This window comes from the organism of the source record quoted next, unplaced genomic scaffold (assembly GCF_019419815.1).
Source record: "Pyrus x bretschneideri cultivar Hongxiangsu unplaced genomic scaffold, Pyrus_bretschneideri_v1 Contig9, whole genome shotgun sequence".
Taxonomy (NCBI): domain Eukaryota; kingdom Viridiplantae; phylum Streptophyta; class Magnoliopsida; order Rosales; family Rosaceae; genus Pyrus; species Pyrus x bretschneideri.
The window spans coordinates 4,576,426-4,601,570 of NW_025999831.1; the positions used below are offsets into that span (position 1 = coordinate 4,576,426).

General features: G+C 36.2%; 3 protein-coding genes across 3 annotated transcripts; 2 read left to right on the forward strand and 1 right to left on the reverse strand.

Annotated features, from left to right (window-relative positions):
• Positions 1–404: 404 nt before the first annotated feature.
• LOC103964847 (outer envelope pore protein 16-3, chloroplastic/mitochondrial) lies at positions 405–3,823 on the forward strand. Its single transcript, XM_009377832.2, has 3 exons — positions 405–562; positions 1,070–1,438; positions 3,426–3,823. Exons 2-3 carry the CDS (start codon positions 1,099–1,101, stop codon positions 3,572–3,574), a joined length of 489 nt encoding a protein of 162 aa, XP_009376107.1. The 5' UTR covers positions 405–562; positions 1,070–1,098; the 3' UTR covers positions 3,575–3,823.
• Positions 3,824–8,209: 4,386 nt separating this feature from the next.
• On the forward strand, positions 8,210–10,503 carry LOC103964844 (rhodanese-like domain-containing protein 9, chloroplastic). The gene is made up of 6 exons (XM_009377830.3): positions 8,210–8,367; positions 9,168–9,427; positions 9,625–9,775; positions 9,904–9,989; positions 10,086–10,190; positions 10,276–10,503. The coding sequence occupies exons 1-6, from the start codon at positions 8,324–8,326 to the stop codon at positions 10,344–10,346; spliced, it is 717 nt and encodes a 238-aa protein (XP_009376105.2). The 5' UTR covers positions 8,210–8,323; the 3' UTR covers positions 10,347–10,503.
• Positions 10,504–10,571: 68 nt separating this feature from the next.
• LOC103964845 (TBCC domain-containing protein 1) lies at positions 10,572–17,760 on the reverse strand. Its single transcript, XM_009377831.3, has 9 exons — positions 17,208–17,760; positions 16,199–16,339; positions 15,148–15,528; positions 14,327–14,431; positions 12,980–13,120; positions 11,961–12,164; positions 11,583–11,675; positions 11,315–11,423; positions 10,572–11,021 (listed from the first exon to the last, which is right to left on the reverse strand). Exons 1-9 carry the CDS (start codon positions 17,682–17,684, stop codon positions 10,978–10,980), a joined length of 1,695 nt encoding a protein of 564 aa, XP_009376106.2. The 5' UTR covers positions 17,685–17,760; the 3' UTR covers positions 10,572–10,977.
• Between the last annotated feature and the right edge of the window lie 7,385 nt (positions 17,761–25,145).

Sequence of the window (25,145 nt, forward strand, 5' to 3'; positions counted from 1 at the left end):
TAATGTGATTCAAATTTGCTTTTGGCAAGAATCGAATATAAGACATCGCACTTACTAGTGAACAAAAATATCATCAGACCGTAATACTAAGTAACAACAAGCTCAATTTAATCATTATGATATTCGGCTTGGCCCGACTTGTTAAGACCATTTACCAACGGATTTGGATCACATCCGGATTCAAATTATGGGGATCCTCACATCTTAGTCATTCATCGTGCAAGTGCGATAAAAAATCATTTGACTTTTTTTATTTAAAACACAAATAATATATGACGAAAACTGTATTGTACGATATACAATAAACGGTTAAGATATGAGAATTCCTAAAATTCTCACAAAGTGGATTCGGACTCTTTTCCTTTACCAACTACTAAATACAAGAGCCAATTTTAGGGAGGGGCAAAATTGTCAGTGCGGAAGCAATGATAATCTAGTGTAAGGAGGAGCAAGCAATAGCTAAAAATTTCGTTTCCTCCCATGTTTTCTCAGATGGTCTTTGTTCCTGTGTTCGTAGTGAGAACTGAGTAGAAATCGCCGACTTCTGATTTTCCCATCGAAGGTAATTTACATTTTCTGATGAGCTGCTGCTTTCTGGTTGGCTCTTTCATGGATTCAAATCCTCGATCATTTTTTTTTCCTTACAAATTTAGGGTTTCGGCTTGTTAGTTAATTTGTTATATTATTGATGATTGGATCTTCGGCTTCGATTTTTCTCGAATCAACGTGAATTTTGGTGATAATTATCACCAAATATTTGGTTTTTTTGGGGGGAATTTGTGTTTAATTGCATCTATGTCGATGGTTTTTAAAAGAATTGAAATTTGGGATTTATTTACTTTCTTTCCCGAATGCTTAGTATGCTACTGTGGATAAATTTCTCCAAGAAATGAAATTTGGGTTTGCAGTAATGGTCACTTTGTAAGATTCAAACCCAGTGAAGCTTAAATTTTGATTGCCCATAGCGGAAGAGGACAATGTAGTTTCTTTTTTGTCTTGCATTGTATAAGCTGAAAGATCGTTTAGCGAACGGGGCGTGAGTGCTGATATATGTGTTATTTGCCTGCAGTTTTTATTGTGCCAGGTTAGTAGACAGTCATGGACTCCTTGGACCCTGCAGAGCGTAGGTATTTGGAGGATGAGGATACTCCTCTAGTGAAGACACTTAAGGGTGCAACAAATGGATTTGTTACTGGAACTATCTTTGGAACCATAGTTGCTACTTGGTATGATGTGCCTCGTGTTGAGAGAAATGTTGCTCTTCCTGGGCTGATAAGGACCCTGAGGATGATGGGAAACTACGGGGTAACATTTGCTGCAATTGGGGGAGTGTACATTGGCGTTGAGCAGCTTGTACAGAATTATCGGATGAAAAGAGACTTTATCAATGGAGCTGTTGGTGGTTTTGTTGCTGGGTCTACTGTTCTAGGTTACAGAGGTGAGGATTTCTTGTGATCCTTCATTTCTTATTTGAACTTTGAATTCCTGCTATCATGATTGGTAATCTCTAGTAATGTGATCTTATAATATTTTGGTACTTCGACAAGCCAAATTGGATTTTAGTTTCTGAAAAAGGGTTTAGTTTTTAGGGCGAAGATTTCTTGTCTATGTTCATTAAGAAAGCAAGTATTTGAGGTTTTCCTTCGTTGAATTATTTCATAAGTTTCATATTTAAACTTTTACAACTGTTTAGTTTGGACTTTTACCATTACGACTAAAAGATTGCCGTGGTAAATAATATGGTATGCTAGAATTTTTTATAAATTTGACACCTGTGCTGACTAGATAGGAGTGTGCTCGATTTTATGTTACTTATCCAAGATTTGTTGAATCCTGCTAAAACTTCCAGTTAGGAATATATATTTGTTTCCAGGAAATCCATGTTGCTAGTGAACATTATCTGCTGCTGGCTATTAAGATGTGTCACCCTTTAAGATAGTTTTTTAATTTTTTTTTTTTTTTTTTAATAAATGAAATAGGGTAATTTTAGCAAGAGATAGAGTGACAGAGTTTTGGTGTATGATAGATGTATGGAATATTGATAGACCAGTAATAATTTGTAGATTCTTAAAGATGGTAGAAGTATCATGTGAACTAATGTTCAGCAAGAGAGTAAGAGTTGTAACCATACAAAGATAGATGTATGGAATATTGATAGACCAGTAATAATTTGTAGATTCTTAAAGATGGTAGATGTATCATGTGAACTAATGTTCAGCAAGAGAGTGAGAGTTGTAACCATACAAAGATACGACAGAGTAATTTGTTATTTCGTGTCATATGAAATAGAGGAACTCTCTATTTATTCCTTTGAGTTTGGCATGAAACAAGGTGTTTGTATTTCTTAGAAGAATAAATTTCTTGCAGAAACGCATCACATATTATCTTTGTGGATATATTGTGTGAATCCTGTAAACATTAAAAGCAGTATGGCAACATGTCACTGTATGTTTAATACTTGGACGCAGAATCTAAGAGAACTTAGAGAATATTGGTAATGAAATGTTTATGTAAGAGCTCATTTCCAACTAAGAGAAACTATCTTAGTAATTAGGTTGTCAAGGCTATATGGTCGTCTAAGGAAAGAAACATTTTTGAAATGACTTTTCACTTTCACATGAACCTACTTAGTTTGTATACAATTGTACATTTCTTCTCATCCTACAATATTTCATCCTTAAATAGATATCACTTCGTGAATTTTTTTTGTTCAACAAAATATCCATTTATGTGTAAAATCTGAGTTTAGGGTCATCAGCTTCTTTAATTTACACAAATGGTAATAGATTATAGCCCATTGAATGGCTAATGTTGTCTGTGCTTATAAGCTTTGAACTTGGTGTTCCAATGATACTCTCTCATATGCCAGAGCTAGTTTGAGACATTGCGTGTAAAGGTTTAAAATTTATGTTGATTATTATATGAATATATGAGGCTGATCCTGTCCCTAAAGTCAATTTTGAATTTGAAGAGCATACATTAATTTTTCACTTTTTCGTTTCTAAACTTAAAAGTAGAGTAATTACTTAGGAATTTGCAATCCATCAAGATGGATCTGAGATACAAAGCATCTTTTTGTCCGAAAACGGCACCATAAGCATTTCTTACTTACTTTCAGTTTCAGCTCATATAAATTGCATAATTGATATGTAGGTCTCCATACACATGATCAGATTTGTATCTGATTTTCTAATCCTTGTTTACTGCATCTGTGTGTGTGCTTCCCGAATATTTTTCCACTCAATGCCTGCTGCTAGCATTATCGGATTGGTTTGTATTCATATTGATTATTTAGCATCTGCAGTTGACCTCTTATTTCATGGGAGAAATACATTGGCCCTTTGGACTCTCCATTTCAAGTTGAAATCTTTGCTAGCAGGTACTTGTTCTCAATTACATGTATTATTTTGCTGTCCATTTTACAGGAAAGAGCATTTCAACTGCAATTTCTGCTGGAGCAGCCCTGGCGGTCACTTCTGCGCTCATTGATGCTGGCGGCCAGACCACGAGAATTGATAATGGCAAGGAGTACTATCCTTACACCACCAAGAAAAGATCTACTGCTGATTCATAAACTCAACTGATGAAAAGGTGGAACGCTTGTTTCTTGAATTGGCTGTATTTCTGGAGATGTTATCTTACTCTTAGTTCTCTTTCGCTGACGTCCAGGTTTATGTTTTGGACCTTGGATGGACGTCTTGAATAAATTTTCAATTTCGTGCTGTTGAAATATATTGTTTTGTACGAGAGTTTTTCAAAATTTAGACCGGTTTTGATTCCGGTTCTTGTGAGTTAGTAAACATGTCCTCTTTCTGAATTCAAATTTCGTTGCTTGATTGTGATTCGTCCTAACGCCTTCGGTTTATTATCTTATACTTGTCAAGGAAATAAACTCATCATTTACTAAATCCCTTTTAATTTGCTGAACAGGTGTGTCTATTTCTATGTTCAAAAGAAACACATTATAGAATGCGATATGTGGGTTCTTATCCCTTACGAAAAAGTGTGCGAATGCAACGTCATTTGCATTCTCGAATGCTATTTAAACACACAAAATTGACCACATTGTGAGATTCTAATACAGGTTTGCTCTATCATTGTATGTGGAGGTCACCTGTATTAGATGGTACTTCAACAATCTGATCTGTTTTATGCGACTAAACAACGTTACTCGTTTTATTTTCATTCTTAAACTTCTAATCTATGAAGCAAATGATTGTTGTTTGTTTTCTTAGTACAAGCGGTATTTTAATGTACTCTACAAGAAAAGAGGGGAATACTTTGAATTTAGAACGTAGTGGGTTGGAAATGAAGACCTTAACTATCAGGACAGTCCACGCGACCAGTTTTCGTTTCTCATTTTTGCCTTCTTCCTGGGAATGAAAGTGAAATTATATATATAAACCAAGTAATTAAAGGGAAAGAAGAATTTCCATTCACTTTCTGATCCTCACCGATCTTACGGTGTACATGTTTAGCCTCAGAAACTCAGCCACCACCATACACACAGGATTGAAAAAGCATGCAGGAAATACAAAAAGTTGAGCGATTAAATAAAATAATTTACAGACGACACAGATTAGGATTGACGGGGAAGTGTGGAACCAGAATTGGCACCGCCGGAGATTCAGAATTCAGTGGCTGCCTCAGGCTGCTCGCCGTGTCACCTCCTGCTGCTGCTGCTGATCCTTCGACGCAGACACGAGAACGATGATGAAGGCAGCAACAGATGAAAGACAAAAGCCCCATTAAATCCTCCTGATGGACCTGACCTCTCTCTCTCTCTCTCTCTCTCTACAAATTTTTTACATTCAATTTGAGTGTTGCAAATAGCAATAGGATCATCATTTTAACAAGGTGAACTCTTGACTTTGTTGGCCTTTTCCATTTTCACTCGTCAATGCTGGACGGTGAGTCACAAGTACATATTACCCTCCCTTTCTGTTTCCATTTACAAATTCACCACTTTGATCATATCCTTAGAAAATGAAAACACCCAAAATTGGGCCATCTTAATATTATGGACCACAATTTAGTCAATCGGCGGCCTGGATTAATTTGAAGGAATTTTTTTTTTTTAAAATACAAATTTTTTTTATCACACGCTTAATAAACTTACAAAGTTTAATTATCTTCTTTGTTCGTCTTTTATTTTTAATTAATTATGTGTGTACGTGATGCTGTGCTTTGATTTGTATTTAAAGTTAGATTATTGGAATTGAATACGGAGTTTTACTTTTAAAAAACAAACTTACTAATTACACGATTACAAGGCATAAAACATAAAAAAATATATTTGTTAATAGCCTTTGCCCTTGAGGTTATCCTTCATTTTCTCAAACGAGTAGACTTGCATAAAAACAATTATAATTTTGCCTTGCTCTTGCTTAAAACTGGTGGAGATGCTTTGATGACGAAGCAAAAGAGATATCAGCACAAGGAGGAAAAGGAAACAGCAGCATTCCACAACAAAAAAAAAAAACAGTGACAAATGTCATCTTTTTATCTAGTGTTAAACTCAAAGAACAGGTATAAAATTTATCCCAAAAAGTGCAAAAGTAGAGGAGGAAAAGATTGGGAATATATCTAGTTGCAATGTTTTGTAATTCGGTAGCAAGTTTTTTCTTTAAAAATATAATTCTGTATTTAGCTCCGATAAATTAACTTTAAATATAAACCAAAGCATAACATCACAAACAAGCAGTTGTTATCAAAAACAAAAACAAAAACAATTACCACGTGGCAGAAACCCATTGCCACACCCAAATATCTTGGGCCATTATTGGCTGTTGATTGGGTAGACAAGTGATGGAGGATAAAAGAAACTCAAGGGGTTTGAGGATTCCAGAAACTCCGACGATGGCAGGGATTGGCTCTTGCTGTACAACTCTATCCTCCACAACTTTGGCTGTATTTCTGGAGATGTAATCTTACTCTTAGTTCTCTTTCGCTGATGTCCAGATTTATGTTTTTGGACCTTTGGATGGACGTCTTGAATAAATTTTCTATTTCGTGCTGTTGGATTGGTGTTAGTAAGTTGCAAAAATATATTGTTTTATACGATAGTTTTTCAAAATTTAGACACGTTTTGATTCCGGTTCTTGTGAGTTAGTAAAAATCGCAACAAGAATAAAACATGTTCTCTTTCTGATTCGAAGCATTTGGCAAATATCTCGACGCAATTCCTTGGGTTGATTCTCTTATATTTGTCAAGGAAATAAACTCATGATTTTTATTAAATCCCTTTTAATTTGCTAAGAAGGTGTGTCTATTTGTATGTGCAAAATAAACAGATTATAGAATGTGAGATATGGAATCGTATCCCTTGTCTATAGAAAAAATGCGCGAATGCAACATCGTTTATATTCTCGAATGCTATTTAGACATGCAAAATTGACGACATTGATATGACATTCTAACACAGGCTAAACAACATTAGTCGTTTCATTTCCATTCTTAAACTTCTAATCTATGAACCAAATGAATTTTGGCTTTTTTTTTTATAGTAGAAATGGTATTTTACAGTAATCTACAATAAAAGAAGGGGAAAGGTTTGAATCTAGAACACTGTGAGTTGAAATGAAGATCCTAACTGTCATGAACCAGTTTTCGTTTCTCATTTTTGCCTTCTTCCTGGGAATTAGAGCGAAATTAAACATATAAACCAAATATTTAATGAGAAAGAAAGAATCTTCCATTCATCTTCTGATCCTCACCCATCTCACGGTGTACATATATAGCATCAGAAACTCAGCCACCACCTTACACACAGGATCCAAAAAGCATGCGGGAAAAACAGAAAGTTGACCTATTGAATAAAATAATTTACAAACGAGAGAAATTAGGGTTGACGGGGAAGTGGGGAACCACAGTTGGCACTACCGGAGATTCAGTGTTCAGAGGCTGCCTCGGGCTGCCCACTGTGCCACCATCTCCTCCTCCTGCAGCTCCTGCTGGTCCTTCGCCGCAGACACGAGGACGATGATGAAGGCAGCAACAGATGAATGACAAAAACCCCATCATATCCCCCTGATGGACCTGATCTCTCTTGACTCTCTCTCTCTGTAGAAATTTTATACATGCAATCTTGCAAATAGCCATAGGATCCTCATTTTACGTAATATATAGATAATATGTTGCGTTAATAAGAAGCTAACTTTTTTGAATTACCACATGGTGCACCGATGGCTAGAATAAATTTCAGACTCGTATTTTACACGACACGGTATGAAATTGATTATTGGTATTGATGAATCGTACGATGGTGGTTAGAAAGAGGTTGAAATGTATCTGAGTTTTTTATGCTACCGAAAAAGTAGACCGTCATAACAAAATCATCAACTAATTTAAAAAAAATAAAAATAAATAACAAGGCAACTTTTGTCTTGTTGATCTTTTCCATTTTCACTAATCAAATGCTTGACTGAGTCAATGAAAAGCTAATGAAAACACCGAAAGCAGGCCATCTCAATATTAATGACAACAAAAATTTTTATGCCGAATTCTTCCTTGAGCATAAAGTTCAAATTTCTTTCCTACGCTAAAGCAAGTGGTAAAAGCGTTTTTTTCCTTCAAAAAGTAATGGAGTTCGAAGTCTAAGCAAAAGAGTCAACAGCACGAGGAGGAAAAAGAGACAGTAGCCAGCGGAGGAAAAAGAAAAAAACAGTGACATCACGTTCAGAAACAGTATGAAGTGACATTCACGTTAAAAAATAATGCAATTAACTGTAATTTTTTGTTAAGTACAATCATATTTACGTAGATTTTTACATTTAAAATATGCAGCTCCCGTTCGAAATGATCTTAAGGAGGAATTCCGTCATAAACACAGTTACATGAAACGGCTACAAGATATTTTGGGAATTACGTAACAATTTTGTGGGGTTAAGAAAATTTTTGTTGGGTAATGTTAAGAAGACTAAAATTTTAAATCAAATTTGCAAAACAAATAATGTTTCACCAATAAAAAATAATTACATTAATTAACACTTAAGTGATAATTTAATTATCAATAAACACGTCATTTGATTTACAAAATTCTATTTAAAATTTGATCTTCCTAATATTACTTTTTTTTTTTTTTTTTTTGGTTTTAAATCTGGTGTTTAACTCAAAGAACAGGTTGTATAAAATTTATCCAAGAAAGCGAGAAAAGACGAAGAGCAAAAGGTTGGATATATATCTAATATCCAATACCAGTTGCCACGTGGCAGAAACCCATTGCCGCACATAAATTTCTCAGGCCATTATTGGCTGTTGATTGAGTGCACAAGTAACGGGGGAGAAGAAACTCAAAAGATTGAGGATTCCAGAAACTCCTTCGATGGCAGGGATTGGCTCTTGCTCCACAACTCTCTCCTCCACAAGGTAACTTATTCCCTGTCTTTCTTTGTTTTCGTGTTGGAAAGACTGCATTTTTACTAGGAAAAGTTCCTACTCTGAATACTCTCTTGGATTCTCGATGGTGGGTTTCTTGTTTGGTTGCTGAGAAAATGTAGAAAACTAAGATTATTGAACAACTTCAACAGAACGTTTTGCTCTTTTGAAGCATTATGAGATACAGAAACACATTCAACTACTCATCTAGCCAGATGTGTTTTTAGCTTGTTTAAGAGCGAGGTGTCAAAACGTTTTCAGATTACCAAAAACGTTTACGATGGCGCTTAGTAGGAAAAGCTAAAAGTAATTATGAATTCTGGAGAATCACCTAGTTCCAAGTGCTTTTCAGAAAAGCGCATGTTGGAGAATAGAATCTCACATCGGAAACTTCACATAGGAAAATTACAACTTACATTGTATGGTTCCATTTCTAGCTAGTTGCACAGAGGCCAACAGCTGCCCAACCGTGTAGTGGTTCAGTTGGAACACTATCGCGAGGTGATTAGTAATTTAGTAGTGGGCCGCTGGCTCAACTCCGAAATCTTGACAACACCTGTTTCCAAATGCTTTTTGAGCAGCACTTTGAAATTGTACCAGAAACCTAGCACTTGTTTAGGTTCAAATCGCATATGCATTACAAAATTTACTCCTTATTTTATTACATTTTGTTTCTTTTGGATCACTTTGAACTCAATTGGTATCATGGTAATATATGTTAGTGAATCTAGTGAAATTGTTACGCACACAAAGGAAAATGAAAGTAAGGGGTAAGAAATTTTTTTTGACAGCAATTTCTGCACATCTTGGTTGAAACTTGACACTCGTACTCATGGTGGAGGAACCATCTTAGGGCAACCAACCCGCCATCGACGAAAATTCTCAATCAGAGCAGAAGTGGATTTTGTAAGTGCAGAAGAAGCAAAAGAACTTGTTGCAGTTGAGGGATATACAGTCATTGATGTCCGGGACAAATCTCAGTATGAACGAGCTCATATCAAATCTTGCCATCATGTGCCCCTCTTCATTGAAAACCAAGACAATGATTTTGGTAAGCATTTCTTTCTTGGACAACTCATTTCTCACTAACGTGGCATCATTTTTATATAATAATAACTAGAACCGTTCATTCTTTTCGTCATCATCTGAAGATCTTTAAATTTTTTATCTTTTGTATTAAATTTGAGCATTTTATGATTTTCGGAATCGAAATGGAATTTGATTTTGTTAATGATGAATTATGGGCAGGAACAATCATAAAGAGGACTCTCCACAACAATTTTTCTGGTCTCTTCTATGGGTTGCCTTTTACGAAACCTAACCCTGAATTTGTAGAGTCAGTAAAAACCAAATTCTCACCCGAAAGTAAATTGTTACTGGTGTGTCAGGAAGGACTGAGGTAAGTTTTTTCATATGTTAGCTGCTATGTTTTTCACCTAGCAACGCGCTTTCAGATAACCAAAAGCGTTGCAAGTAGCGTTGAATAAACCATTTGACAAGATCCTTTTGTTTCCTTTTAATTTGAAGGTCTGCTGCTGCTGCCAATAAGTTGGAGCAAGTAGGTTTTGAGAACATAGCGTGTATAACATCAGGTCTTCAAAGCGTAAAACCCGGTTAGGATTCGAGCTAGCTCCAATGTCTTTTCGTTCTCTGGATTATGATCTGTTAAAAAGATTATTTGGATCTAATGCGACCGTTTGCTACACCAGGAGAATTCGATTCTGTTGGTTCGACGGAGTTGCAAGATGCCGGCAAAGCCGGATTAGTCACTGTTCAGGGAAAGATCTCAGCTGTACTTGGAACAGTACTGATCTGTAAGTCCCTTTGAACAACCTTAAAAGCACTTCTGTTCTGTTGGTCCATGAGGTGATATTTTTCTCTGTTCTGATCAAATGGCAGGTGCATATTTGTTCATCACCTTCTTTCCCGATCAAGCAGAGAAGATACTCGCAATTTTCGCAGCCAGCTAACCCGAATGCGGTGCATACATTTATGAGAAAGTTTTGCAGATCTCTCCAACCCCATCAAGAGATTTGAGTAGGGAGAGATTTTTGAGGCATCTGCTGCTCTGCAACAAGCTGTATAAGTTCAGATCATGATAAAATGTCATACATATTCATCATTCAACTGGTTTTTGCTACCTATTCAGGTTCCAAACCAGTAAGAACATGACGATAATCTACACCAACACACGATGACGTTCCAACTACAAAATAAAATTCATATGATGTAGAATTATAAAGCTAACAACCAAAACCTCGCGAAAAGGAGAGAAACTCGAAGGTTAGAGTCGAGATCCAATATTCTAGACCCACGAAAGAGGAAAAAGGAAAATTCACAAGGGTGTGAACCTAGGTTAACAAAATATTACAGTAAGATTTTATTTTCTTTACCCAAAAAATATTACAATGAGATTAGCAAATGTATTCTGATCCCATCCTGTGCACCGTGTCAATGCATAAATTATGCAGGGTACCATTCCAGAGTACTTAGGGTTGATCCGCAGCTGCCAACGGCACGATGAGCATGATAGGATTGAAGGATAAAACAGCAAGCTTCTTTCTGCACCGCTCTTGTTCTATGGCATTATGATGCATAAAATCATTCTCCTTGTAGGCAATAGAGCTGACGGATGTTTCCAGAAGCTGTCAAATAAAAGCTCATGAAATTACATATAATGGTATGTATTTGGCACAATCTCAACTCAATAATATGCAGTGATGATTCAAATAAGGCCACATAAAAGAGGGTATTAAAAAATAATATACTATTCAGAACGTTAAACAGCAGTACATGTCGCTTGAAAATGCAGTTTCAAAATATAGGATATGCCAACTAACTTTGTTGTGCAAAGTGCTGATGATGATGTTCCAATGAAATACTATGTTCTAGCATGCGTGTGTCAACGTGAGGAAACTTTTGTAATAATGAACATTACCATATAACCAGTCTTTAAAATATACGTGGAGAGCAGTCGATAATTCCCGCTTTCTATTTTCTTCAAGAGGTGCTTCCTTCAATAATTGCTTTACCTCCCCAAGATTGTTCTGCAGGAGAAACAGTTAACATAATTAAAACATAAATAACATTGACCACCTCAATCAAACATCAAGGAATTCTTAGTAAAACAGTAAGAAAATATCTAATGACTAAACCCAAATATAAAAATAAAAATCTACACTAGTGTTAAGCCGGAGTAAACATACGTTTCTATGCTGGGAAACCATGTAAGCATCTGGTAATGGAAATGGGTTGTCTTTTGTGGAGCCCTGCGATTCACCTCCATACCAGTTTGGAATCTGAATATAAAAGAGAAATATAGGATGTAACTAGATAATTCAGAAAGAAAATGAGTAATTGTACAACCATTGCCATCTCAACCACCCTAAGCCAACCAAATGAAGAAACATACTCATAAATACAATTGTAATGCCCCTAATGTGCGTGACTTTGTCCAAATACTTTGTTGGTAGAGCTTTTCAGAGGCTTTTCTCTATTTAATTTCCAATGAAAAACTATTATTTCAGAAAACCCTTTAATACACTATCCAAATTTAAATTAAAAGCTTGTAAAAATTATAATACCAAGAAATTTGTGAACTGGTCAGCGTCTAAGTGTGCAGCGGACTCGGCCTGAGCCTCAGAGACACCTGCTGGGTGAGATAATGAATCATGTGGATCAACCACTCCAAGTGGCAGGGGCTCATCCCATCTGTTGATGGTAGCATCAACCCCAACTTCCTTCATGTGTTCCTCCAACTGACTGTAAAATGTATTGTATGGTGCCACCTGATAAAAGTCGAAAGGTGAAAACAAAGATCAGAGCTTGTTAAATCTTCATTAGAACTTGAAAAATAAAACACAAAACTATGATCACAACAATATATAATACTTATTAGGATCGAAGAAATTAATGCTACATTTCAGTAAAAAATTTCAATTTTGTTTACTCTTCAAGACGTATTGTATTCGATTTGACACCAAAGGTTTAACATAACAAAACCATGCATGCAAACCACTATTCAAAAATAAAAAAAATAGCAACCATATGCGTCAAGGCTGTTAGCAAAGATCAATTTAAAAGTATGTGCGCCTGTGTAGCAAGGGCATCTTGACTATAACTTGGTAAGTTTCACATGACATTTGTTTCTTTTTTTTTTTTTTTAACTCAACAAATTAAAGAGTAAAGGAAACCCTAGATGCTCGAATGTTAGATAGATCAAGAGCTATGATATCTGGGGGCATGCTATCAAATGTAGAACGGAAAGAAAGTTCCCTTCTCTTGATACGAATCACAATAGAACTAGAGAGTGGCCAATAACATGTCAATGAAACATATTGTTTAAGCTGGATGCATATACGAATTACCGAAAAAAGTCATGGAGATTCACTAAAAAAACAAACAGGTTTAACCAATATACTAGCAAACCCACATTAAGATTGGTTGTAACAAAACGAATCCACCTTAATATAAGTCGCTGAAGATAAAGCGTAGCAGTAATTGGGGGAACTCAATCAAATGTAGATTAAAGTGTGAAAATTAAACTGCATGAGAACTGGCTAGAAACACAATTGCGCAATCAACTATTAAGGGCAAGATTCACCTGCAGCTTATGGTTATCACCAACAATAAGTGGTCGCTGGTTGACTCCAAGGAAAAACATGCATTCGCGGCAGTTAGCAATGCAGATTCGATTTGCTGCTGTAATCACATGAACTCGCTCACAGTGTTCGATTCTAACAGCCTGTAAGAGACATTAGACATCTAAGCTATAAGATTCAAGTTAACCAGGTGACATAAGTACCCGTTCATTGCATGCAAAACAGTAATTAGTTGGCCACTTCACATGACAGTAATAAGTCAATAGACAGATAGGTATGGGGTCAAAACATGATTTTCCTGCTTCATAAAAGCTCAAGAAATGCTAAAATTAAGACTGGCCATTTAAATAGAAGTGCATAGTTGTTGGCCAGATGTATTTGCAAGGAGTCTTTGGTTTTCAGATAATATTATAATCACCAGACTGTCCAAGCAAATAGGGATATTTAGCATTTAGAATAAGGCTGTCCAGTCTAAAGCAATTAATCATACATTGAAATAGAGAATGCCCCTGAATTTTCTAAAGACAGGTTTAGTGTAACATACAGACATTGGACTAATTCCAATGTTCACTAAAGGGAAAAACATCAGGCCTAACAATTAGACATAACAAAAGTTATAACATTTGATTAACTAAACCATTATGCAAGATCTGTAACCTAAAAAACAAGTTGTGCAAAAGCTTTCAACCAAAATTGAATAAACTTACTACAAGATAAAACTTTGCATAACCACCGCTTAAGAAGCATACTAGGTAATTCACAGGAACACCAGTCAACTTATGATTTCACAAACAGAGATCAAGAGTAATTATCTGTAGTTGTTCGAGAGTATTCAACCCATTATACAAGCTACCAGACAAACAAAATTCAAAAGCCTTCTTTTTCATTGTGTTATAAACTTGCATAATCATTTCATTGACTTTCAGAAGTCAACTGCAAACTTTGTACTCATGATAGGAAAGGGTAAAAAAGAGTGCCAACAGAAAGTGGCTAGGCATGCATAAGCTTAGTGGGAATGAAATGCAATATGAATACTTGCAAAGTCGAACTGAAGATATCAGTTATTAGCATTACCGCGAAACATCAAGTAACCAAACTCTACCATTTTATCTGATACCAAATTTTCAGAGATGAAGGATAAACAAATCCACAGACCTTTACAGACCACAAGTCAATCATTCGGATATGTTTAAATTTACTAGAGATAGAAAACTATTTCCAATTCTACTATCAACATCAGCACCACAGGTGTAACCTTTTCAGTATCCAACAATATATAAGGGAATAAGTACAGATATCACTGCAACGGTCAACATCCAAAGCATAAATACAAATGCCTTTCCTATTACCTTTCCAACAGCTCCAAGAACAATTGTAGCATCTGAGCATCCATAAACTGTGGCATATCTCAGAGGTGCTAATATGTAGATAACTGAATCGTGGCAATTTAAAACCTGAAATTGCAAACAAGTAACCACCAAGCCAATATACATCTTAGAAGGAACACTGCAATTTTAGTTCACCGCTTTTACGCACAAAGCATGTAAAGGAACATGTTGAGAAAAGATGACAATAAAGCTGACATTCTTGACAAATTTTGTTAACCAAGTGCATTATTAAGTTCAATGATCTTTATAAATAAGATTAGGATCAAACTGAATAAGCAGCTACCTCCCTTCCTTAAATGCATAATAGCAGGACTCAGCAGACTCCAAACTTAAAATAAATACATAAATAAATAAAAGTGAAAAAATGCATCTATGGAACAGTTAGCCAATTTGGAAACCAAAATATAGCATAGCAAAACCTTCAACCCATCACTCACATAACACAACAGGTGCACGCTCACAGCCCCAAGAGCGAATCCCCAATGTGGCATGCAATCACTAAACAACTCACATCTTGATAATCACGTCATGTCTATAACATGTACCTAATAAGTTATTAGAAGCTCAATAGAAATAATGACTTGATTGTTGTGTCTTATTATGAATTGAGTTCTCTTCATTTCATTCTTTCTGGTTCCAGCTCCTGAACTTCTAGAAGCGTTAAAATATGAAACATCCCGTAAATGTAGGACAGACATCAGAGGAAAAGAGAATGGATTTTACATTTTTATAAACTAGTTACAAGAAAAAATAAAAATATGGCTTATGATTCATGAACCAACCTTTACAGAAGAACCCTTAAGATCAGATGTTCGCTTTACAAGTGAAGACTTAGAGATCCCCTCAATAAAACTTGGGCCTCTGACACATGATGAGCCCTTGTTTGAACTTGTGCAGGCATCAGCCATGGGAACATCTTGGTCTGAGGAACTGGGTGGCCCGTTTTCTTTTGGAGAAATCCTTTCCGAAATATGTTCCAAAGATGAGACCATATTCTCTAGAACCCAATCATGAACTTGTGCTGCAGGAACAGGAACAGCAGGCATATCAGGATCTGAATTTGCAAAAAAAGGAGCGTGTTGGCTGAATTGATTTCCTTCAGATCCTTTGTCACCAAAGTGAAGCAGAAACCCAAGGTGCTCAAATTTCTCCATGGTCAAAACCTATTAAGGGTTAATTCAGATCATTAAGTGGGCTTGGGAGATACCAACAAAAAAGATACAACTATAAATTCCATAACATAAAATAAAAATAAGAAATCAGCACCGGTTGTCCATGAAAAAAATACAAGGAGGCATTAGTTATCGTGGCCCAACTTATTGTCATCCATATTAACTGTTCCACCAGTACCTACTTTATCAACTGCAATGGCCACCAAAAGAAGAAAAGAAGAGGAATGTATATCCTTCCTTTTGCAATTTAAGAAGCAGCAACATGCTAACCATGTGTTGGATTTATTGAACTGCATTTCCATTCCATTAAATCTGTCCCACTTTACGTATTTTTTAGATTAATAATAATCAAACTTCAGTACATTTCATGCAAATGGAATGTAGAATGTATGGCTCATGGTTCAAACTTCAAACATCCCATGAAGAAATCAGTTCCCACAAATACAAATGTTCATAAGTGATGATAATTGGTGTTGCACTTATGACCCAAATAAAGCATGAATTAAGGATTTGGGTGGTGCTCACAGTACGAATAGTGTTTTTGCATTGAATTGGAGAAAAGTACCAGCAACCATTATCTTTAATACAATTTACTTTTTTGGTAACCAAAAAGGTGACTAATTGACTCAACCAAAGAAGATTAAGTAGTAATTTCACATACCAGAGATTCTTCTCCTTCCCCCTCCACAGATTCTGCTAATAAAGAGACAAGGTTGGCCAAATGCTTTTTCAAATATGATAACTGATGTGCCTCTTCATCAGCCTGTGATGGCATAAACCGACGGCTATTGCTACGCACAAGCTGTCATGTGTTGGAATTCCAAGGTTGATATAAGTTTAATCCAACAAAATAAATGTCTCAAATCAAAGTTCAGAGCAATTAAATAAAAAATAAGAAAAGTTTCTGGACACAAATATTGCAAGTTAAATAGTATTGCCCAAATTCTGATACTGAAAATGTTGTACTATGTACTTAAAAATTCATCCAAGTATAACCAACCAAACAAAACCCTTGCTCTAAAAGTTTATAATCGACCTCATGATTACCATTTCGCAACACAATGAGTACATAAAGCTAATTAAACCAGGGTAGATTGCCATGCCAAATGAATCTAACCATACACATCCTGGAAGATAAAACTAGGTGGTCCACTCACTACAAGCCAAGATTAGGTACTTGAGCATTTTACGTTCAGTGCAATTCATCCCAACAATGTAGTAGACAATGCCACGAATAGTTACAACCCCCACCCCAAGCACACAATTGATCAAAACTCCAACCAGAACACAATGAAAAGTAGGATTAGTCAAATACTAACCACAATAAGTTCAATAATGGATAGATCAAATGGAAATATATTCCATTTCAATCCACATTGTATTCCAATACCAACAATTTTTTTCGTACCAATGAACAAACACACACAAAGTCACAATTTACCTGAATAATCCCATTTTCTACATGGCAGCAATCTCATGTCAAGAAAACCAGCTTCTTGAATAAAAATGCCAACATTTTCAACTTAATTAACCGAAATCTAACCAAAACCAACCGACAACGGAAGTAATTAATCGCGGCAAACTCCATTTCTAATCCCCACGCATTGCACAATGCACCACCAATTAACCAAAGAAAGAAAACAAAGATCAATTAAGGGACAGCTCCTCACCTGCAATGGCGACAAGGCGGACAGATACCCATCGAAAGCCGACGTCGAAGGCCAGACATCGGCGACGGCAGCCGAGTCCTTGTGCGTCCGCGGCAGCAACTTCTTGTACGACTGAATGTAGAGGAACAGAACCAGATCATTCACATCCGCTCCGGCCTCGTCAATCCCATCCGGCTTGGCTTTCACGAGCGGGTCGGACTCCGAGTGCAGAACCGACGCTAGGGTATCGAGGACGAGTTTCGCCTGATCAATGGAGATCTGGAGAGCCTCGGAGATCGCGGCCGAGTCGACCCGGTGACTGGGCGACTTCTCGATCAGCTTCTGCTTCAGCGGAATCAGGGTTTGGGTCGGGTCGGTGAAGATTAGCTTGGGGATGGGCAGCAGCCCGTGCTCGAACGGCTCGCGGCGCGGGTGAATCAGGAGGGCCGGGTCCTTCGCCGAAGACGACGTCGTTGCGGGCTCAATTGGGTCGCTCATGGCTTCTTTTCTCAGGAGGCAGCAAAACGCAGAGTTTTTGCGTAGACGGAGATTTGTGAGTTGCAGATCTTCCAGAAATGAATAATGAGAGAGAGGTTGAGGAGAGAGTGAGGGAATGATCCGGTGCGGTTCGGTGCACGGAAGGTGAACTGCGTGGACGTGTTAATTGGGTGTTGGGTTGCAATCGTCAGTACGTATTTTTGAAAAACAAAGAAAATCAGCTGCTAGCAGTTCATTGTATTGGGATTGAGAAAACTCATATAGTTATTTTAGCCTTCTTCTAATTACTATTGTATAATTTATCAGTACTAAAAACCAAACTCAAAATATATCATGTAAATACATCATGAAATTCATACTCAACTACTGAGACACCCATAAGGGCCATAACTGTCATCATCATGTTGAATTGTGGCTAATTCCAAGAGGTTAGTGGAGAAGAAGTGGATTAAAGAGCGGGCCATGGCCCGTGAATATGCATCGGACATGTGTATGACCATTTTAAATGATATCAATTAAATTATCAACTGCTATGATTTGCTTTAATCTTTTGACCATAAAGTTGCAAGGATTTCAAACGTCATAATGTATTAAAAATGTCCCTCTCTAATTTCATTAAATCTAAAATTGCCATCTCAATGAAACCAGAAAAAACATTAAAATTACAAGGGTGAAGTGCTGATTTAGTCTTTGAATTATCATCTCAATAAAAATTAAGTTCCTGAATTATTTTCTCGGTAAAATAAGTCCTTAAATTCATTAAAAATTACTAATTTCATCCCTACTAATATATTCAAAGTTATCTTATCTAGTTTTTCTTCAACTTAAGTCATTTAACACACTTTAGAGTGTAATACCGTTGTTTTCTCTCATATAAGCCCTTAACATTACATATAAGTTGTGAATCTAACGTCTAATTTACCCTCCAAAGTTAACTCGATACACTATTTCTTTATGAAAAATTACCAATCTACCCTCCAATGTATATCACTTGCAAGTAACATGACTTAAATTGATGGAAAATTGAATATGGTAGCTTCGAATCTAATATTAGGGATGTAATTGGCAGATAATTGATTTTTCTGGAAAAAAAAATAGCACTAAGGTAATAATTCATAGATTAAATTGGCAGTTCACCCAAATTACAATTGTTACAGAAATAAGAGCAAAAAGTAAAAACAACGTTATAATGCCCTCTATGTTTTCAACATTCACAACACAAGGTTTGCAATTACACATAGAGGAAAATAAATGTGGACTCGAACATGGAGGAAGTAGTTTTGCGAGAGAGAAATATAGAAGAATTCATATGACAATCTCATTGAGGGTGGATAGTTATTCAAAGATCATGTTTCTTGGGATAAGACGAAGTAGTATGCTGCTTGAATTTTTTTATGTGGGAGAATTTGGCTCCATAACCGTCATATGGCGTCGGAGTTGTTCTAATTCATGTGTGGAATGTTAGGAGTCGTCCCAACGTATTCTCTAAAATTTACTTACTTTATACAGCATGCCCTATGTCATGTTACGAGCTAATAGTGGAGGATGACAAGTGTGGGCTGCCAAAGTTTTGGTAGTGACTTTGTTTTTAGCTTGTTAGAGTGATCTTGGTGTTGGCTGGAAACCTTAGGATAGCAATTAATGAAGCCATTATTGTGTGTATCCTAAAATAATATGTTGTTGTAGCATGTTGTGCACCGTTTTATGTCAGTTTGGAGAAAGAAATTGAAGAATTCCGCAGAGAATTTCAGCATGCGCAACGAGTTGTAAAATTTCGATAAAGTTTTCCACGCAGCTCTGAATCATGTTCCGCAAAATTCTATAGAAATCTAACATTTGTATATTCGTGATAGCATATGGCATAAAGCTCAATTCATTATGAGAAGGTACAGTTTAATCTGTCAATTTGGTAGTGCTGTTGTGACATGCTGGTTAAGCTGGTTTGTTGTTTAGCTTTTTTGCATGCTAGATTTGAGACTAATATGTTGTGGAAAATTATGGAAAAATAATAACATCATTGTAAATGTACTTCTTAGCTTGCCAGGAGTATACGGAACGCCATTTGGAAAAGTCGAGGAGGCTTCAAAATCTTCGTTTTCCCATATATGTGCATTTTTAAAGGGAACGCATTTTTTACTATCTTCATTCGAAAAAATTGAATGATAACCATGACGAAAAGTCTAAAAACTTGACACAACGATCTTTAATGCCTTATGATTCTTTCCCAACTAGTCGTGCATTAATATTCATTCGGAAAGTCAACTTTATGATAGAAATCATTTAAGTGCACAAAATGGGTTTTAAGGCATGACCACCTTGCTCCCATAGCTTTGTGAGAACTTGCCCCAATCAGAGTGTTGATCAACTTGGATCGAGTTGCATAAATAACTAATTGTAAACTTTAGACAATAGGTTTACGAGTTGAATTTGTGATGTGGTGTTTGTCCGCACAGAGCCGAACCTGCATTTTTGTCCTAACTTGGAAGTATGGTTGTCACTCCATCTTAGAGTTCATACTTGTAAGCTTATTTTAACATGATCGTTCGTGCAAGCTTCTTTTGGAATAAGCCAAGTCCAGTTTTGTTACTCTATGTCTTGTGTACTAGCTAGTCTTTCCAAACTAAGCATTTTAGTCCAAGATTGTGTCGCAAAGTAGAGCTCCATGTGTGGGATCTTATGGCAATAGTGTTGCTTATGGCAGATGTCGTTGGCCAAAGGAATATGATTCTTCTTTGGCGGAATCGAAATCACTCATTAACTCCACCAAGGGGTGAATGGGGTTCATTAAGAGGTGTTATTGAATCTGGTTCGGAATCAAATCATGAGTGTAGTTCTAAGAAAGAAGTGGTGTGATGTGTGCTACATCATGAACCATCCTTGACGAAGATCCCTGACTTAGGTGTGTTGGAGATGTTTCTTCATGTCTACCGTCTACACGTAGATGAATGGAGTGTAGAGAATAAGTTAGCCTATGTTACTCATAGAGAGAATGTGTGTTGTGACTATTAGATGATCAGAGAGAAGTCTAGAAATTAATACTATATTTGGATGAGGGAAATAAACTTGGAATTTGGATAAAAGTTAGAATTTTATAAATTAACATGCACCAATTCCTTTGTTTGGCTTCATAAACATAGAAATTTAGAATTTCCACGTGGAAAAAAAAAACTTGAAATTTGGGACCTCTAATTCCCAATTTTAAATTCCATGTAAATAGGTGTCATTTCCCAATTTCTATGATTAAGAGTTTAAAAATAACAAATTCCGTATTCAATTCCATTATTCCTTTAGGTTAACCAAATAAGAAAATTCACAAATTCTAGAAAATAAATCCCGTCATTTCAATTTCTGTCATTTTAAAATTCCTTAGGGATCTTAAATTTCTTCATCCAAATAGAGTGTAAAGAGATTCCCCTAGATAAATACCTAGCCTGGACATTTATAAAGGTCTTGAGAGAATAATTCATACGAAAAGGGATCCTTCACTTTCACTCAGAAAACTATTTATGATGAAATTTAGGATAAGCAAAGAGAGCAACAGGATATTTATTCTATAAAAGGGATCCTTCACTTTCACTTGGAGGAGAAGCAAAGAGAGCAAATGAGGGCAAAAAGAAGAGCAAAGAGAGCAAACCCTAGTGAAACCATATTGTAGCCTTCATTGATATAGTGAAACCATATTGACACCAGTGTGGATGTAGCCCCAACTTGGGGTGAACCACGTTATATCTTTGTGTTTTTGTGCGTTTGTGTGATTCACAATCGGATTTATGTTGGTCCAAGTTCAACCCGATTTTGTGCATCAACAATGTCTAATCATTCTAGAATTATGATTATGTTGCCTAATCCCCAATGTATTTAAATTCGACATGAATTTGGATTTTCTTACTTGGGAGACAACTAATACTTATAATGAGCTTAAGCCTAGCCTATCAAACTGAGGTTGTTTAACTACATGTTTCAACTAGTTAACTCGTTGGAATATCTTACTCCAATTTGACTAGGAAACTTGACTAGTTTGATCGTTTGAGCTCCATGGGCTATAGGCATTATGGTCATTCTCGCCACTCGGGTGCTAAGTGTTAGAGGTGCAAATTCATGGTTACACATAGTCGATTTCAACCAAACCACAACCTCACACCACCGCCAATAGAACCAGTGAGACTTGTGGAGTGTAATTGTTGTCTTGCATGTGGGTTTGGATGTCAGAAAGGTGATAGACTTAAGAACTTGAGTTCACCAATCTTTCTGACGAATTTTGGTTGAAACACGATGAAACGGCTAACTACTTCCAAGTGTTAAAAGCATGGGTTGCATGTTGTTTATGAATTGAAATCGACAGTTTTAACTTATGCGTACCTATGTGTTCATTTCCCTAGTTTTTGACAAGAGAAAACGATCAAAATTCAACAAGTTTGTTGAAGATCTTGAAGTCAAATGATTATATATAGGTTCCACTAAGTATTTCAGACATTTTATGAAGTTTTGGGTAGAAAATCCGTCAAAATGAGCTAATTTGGACTTCTAAAATAATTTTTGGAAATTCTACATAATTCGCTTGAAGATTCCTATGGCGGAGCATGGCGGTGGACTTAAAGACATTAACATCAACAACGGTAGAATCTATTAGTTCTAATGAAATCATTGATAACAAAGATAAATCCTGTCAACTTCTCATGTTTGCATGCACGGCCCGTTTACTCACCTCACTCGTGAGTGAGCGTGCACTAGGTGACATGTGGCATTGTCTACGATGGCGTACTCACCAACAACAGCTACAATGACAGTGGCACCAGCGATTAGATGGCATGTGGTGGCTCGTGACCGTTTATACGGTGGAGCATGACAACTCGTGTGGTGGTGCGTAAAGACCTAAGACTTAACCTAAGGTTTTTCGACATCCTAAATCACATCGTGCACTCCGTTTTCACTAATTCGGAGGCATTATTTCTAGAAATAGCATCACCGTTTCTAGAAAATTGTATCATTGATTTTAGAAATAGTGTGAACATTTCCAGAAGTACTGGCACTGTTTCTAGAAATAGCATCACTATTTCTAGGAAAAGTGTCACCGTCTCTAAAAAAACAAAATAAAAAGAAGCTACTAATATAATAAGAAAAGGGCTTGAGTTTTCATTAGTTTGTTTAGAAATTATTGTTTTTAAGAAACAATATTTCATATTAATAAAATTTTATTAAGTATTTTAATAAAAATTTGTTGATAATAAAAAATAAAATAAAAAGGAGAGAGGAAGGAGTGACATGAGAAAGAAAAGAGAGACGATAGTGATGGGTGAAAGGGGAGAGAGATAATGGTGATGAGTGAAGAGAGAGAGGGAACTCGGGTGAGGGAGGGTGGGAGAGGGGGGGAATTTTATTTTATTTTTTTATTTTTTTTATGAAAAAAGACTTATATTAAAGCGAGAAACCACAGGAACAACTGTCACCAACCAAATTGAAATTTATGACTGGGCCAACAAAGTTTGGTACAACACCATCCCATATATGATTGGAATGAAGATTGAGCCCATGTTTAGCAAAAGCATCCACAACAAAGTTAGCTTCCCTAAAAATACGCTTCCAAGAGATGGATTGGAATTTTGTCGCCAGCCTTCGAATTTCTACTATCGCAACCATTAAGTTCCAGGGGACAGACCAACTACCAAGCACATAGTGGATTACTAATCTTGAGTGGCCTTCCACTTGGATCTTAAAAACACCTTTTTTTTTAGGGCAAATGAGAGTCCCTCATTCAGCGCCATAGCTTCTACCTCATATATCGTGGCTCCATCAATATTGAAGGAACCACCACCCAAAATATTCTCTTGATCATTTCTTAACATGAACCCTGCAGTTGCATTATGAAGACTGACTGACCCATCAAAATTAAGCTTTATAAAAGTAGGGTTAGGAGGGTGCCATTTAATGTTTATAAGTTACCCTCTAGACTTCTAATCTAAGGGTTTTTTTTTATTTGCTTGAAAGAAGGAGTTCCTAGAGAGAAAGCAAGAGCCCTGGTTCTCACATGGTAAAGAATAGTACCTATGAAATGTTTATTGTTTTTGTCATTCCATATTTGCCAACAAAGAATCAAAATCTAACTCAACTTGCAAAGTCCGTCAGTAACAACATAACCAAGATTACAAAGCCAATCAATAACCCTATTGAAATCAGCATTTAAATCACTTGGCACAATAAAATTACAAGTATGCCAAACTAACTTTGCAAAATCACAATTAAAGAAAAGATGTGTCTGAGTTTCATCTTCCTTGTTGCATAAAGAGCATTTAAGATCAATGTTTTAGATAAACTTACTGAGCCTTCCTTTAGTTTGAAGTCGATTATGTAGGAACATCCACACAAACATTTTAACTTTAGGGGGAGGTTTTAACTTCCACATTCATAAAATCAACTCACCCTTAACATCAGGATTCCAACAATTGTTTTGATTCCACATAGCTGACTTAACTGAAAACAACCCATTTTTAGAGCTTCCCCAAATAAGCTTATCCATGCTATCATCTTGAGGAATAACAATATTATAAATTATCTTACCAATCTCTGGGCTAAAAAGATGTTCAATCTTATTTATATCCCAACACTTGTTTATAATGCAATCACTAACTGGAAGATTCCAATTCATATTAGCTTGTTGATCTTTCACGGATGAGATGGAATAAAGGGTAAGGAAAAACCTAATTGTGGGACCAAAACAAGATGTCTTGACCATTACCCACTATCCATCTAGAACCCTTGGCCAGAATATCACGACAATTGAGAATGCCTTTCCAAGCTAGATAGTAGTATTGTCTTATCTTATTATTCATTAATTCTTCTTGAGTTAGGTATTTCCTTTTAACTAGCTGCATCCACAAGTTGTCTTCTTACATTAGAACTTTCCAGCCTAACTTTGCAAGGCACACATATAAAATGATCAAGCTTTCTAATGCCTAGACCACCATCCCGTTTACTCATACGAACCCTATCCCAAAAGAAATGAAAGATTTGTCTTCCTCTACCCCAAAGGAAATCCCTGCATTTGTTATTTAATTTATGTATTACTCTTGACAGGCATTTGAAATAAGACATAACATGATTAGACATTCCACAAAGGTTAGATTTAATAAGAGTTACTCTCCCCATTTTTGATAAAGTATTAGCTTTCCATCCAAAAAGCTTTTGTTTAACCATTTTTATAAGTACATTTTCATTTAAAGGGTCATTCCAAAAAACAATATTATGAATTCCAAGATATTTTCCAATAGTTGTTGTATGTTGTATATGGAGAACTTGAACCATATCATTTCGGAGTTGGGACGACGTATTATGGGAGAAATATAAAGAAGATTTATAAAAGTTTACCAATTGTCATGCAACCCTAGTAAACATATTAAGGATACTAAGAATGGTTTTGGCACCTTTGACAGTGGCTTTGGCAAACAATAAGCAGTCGTCAGAAAA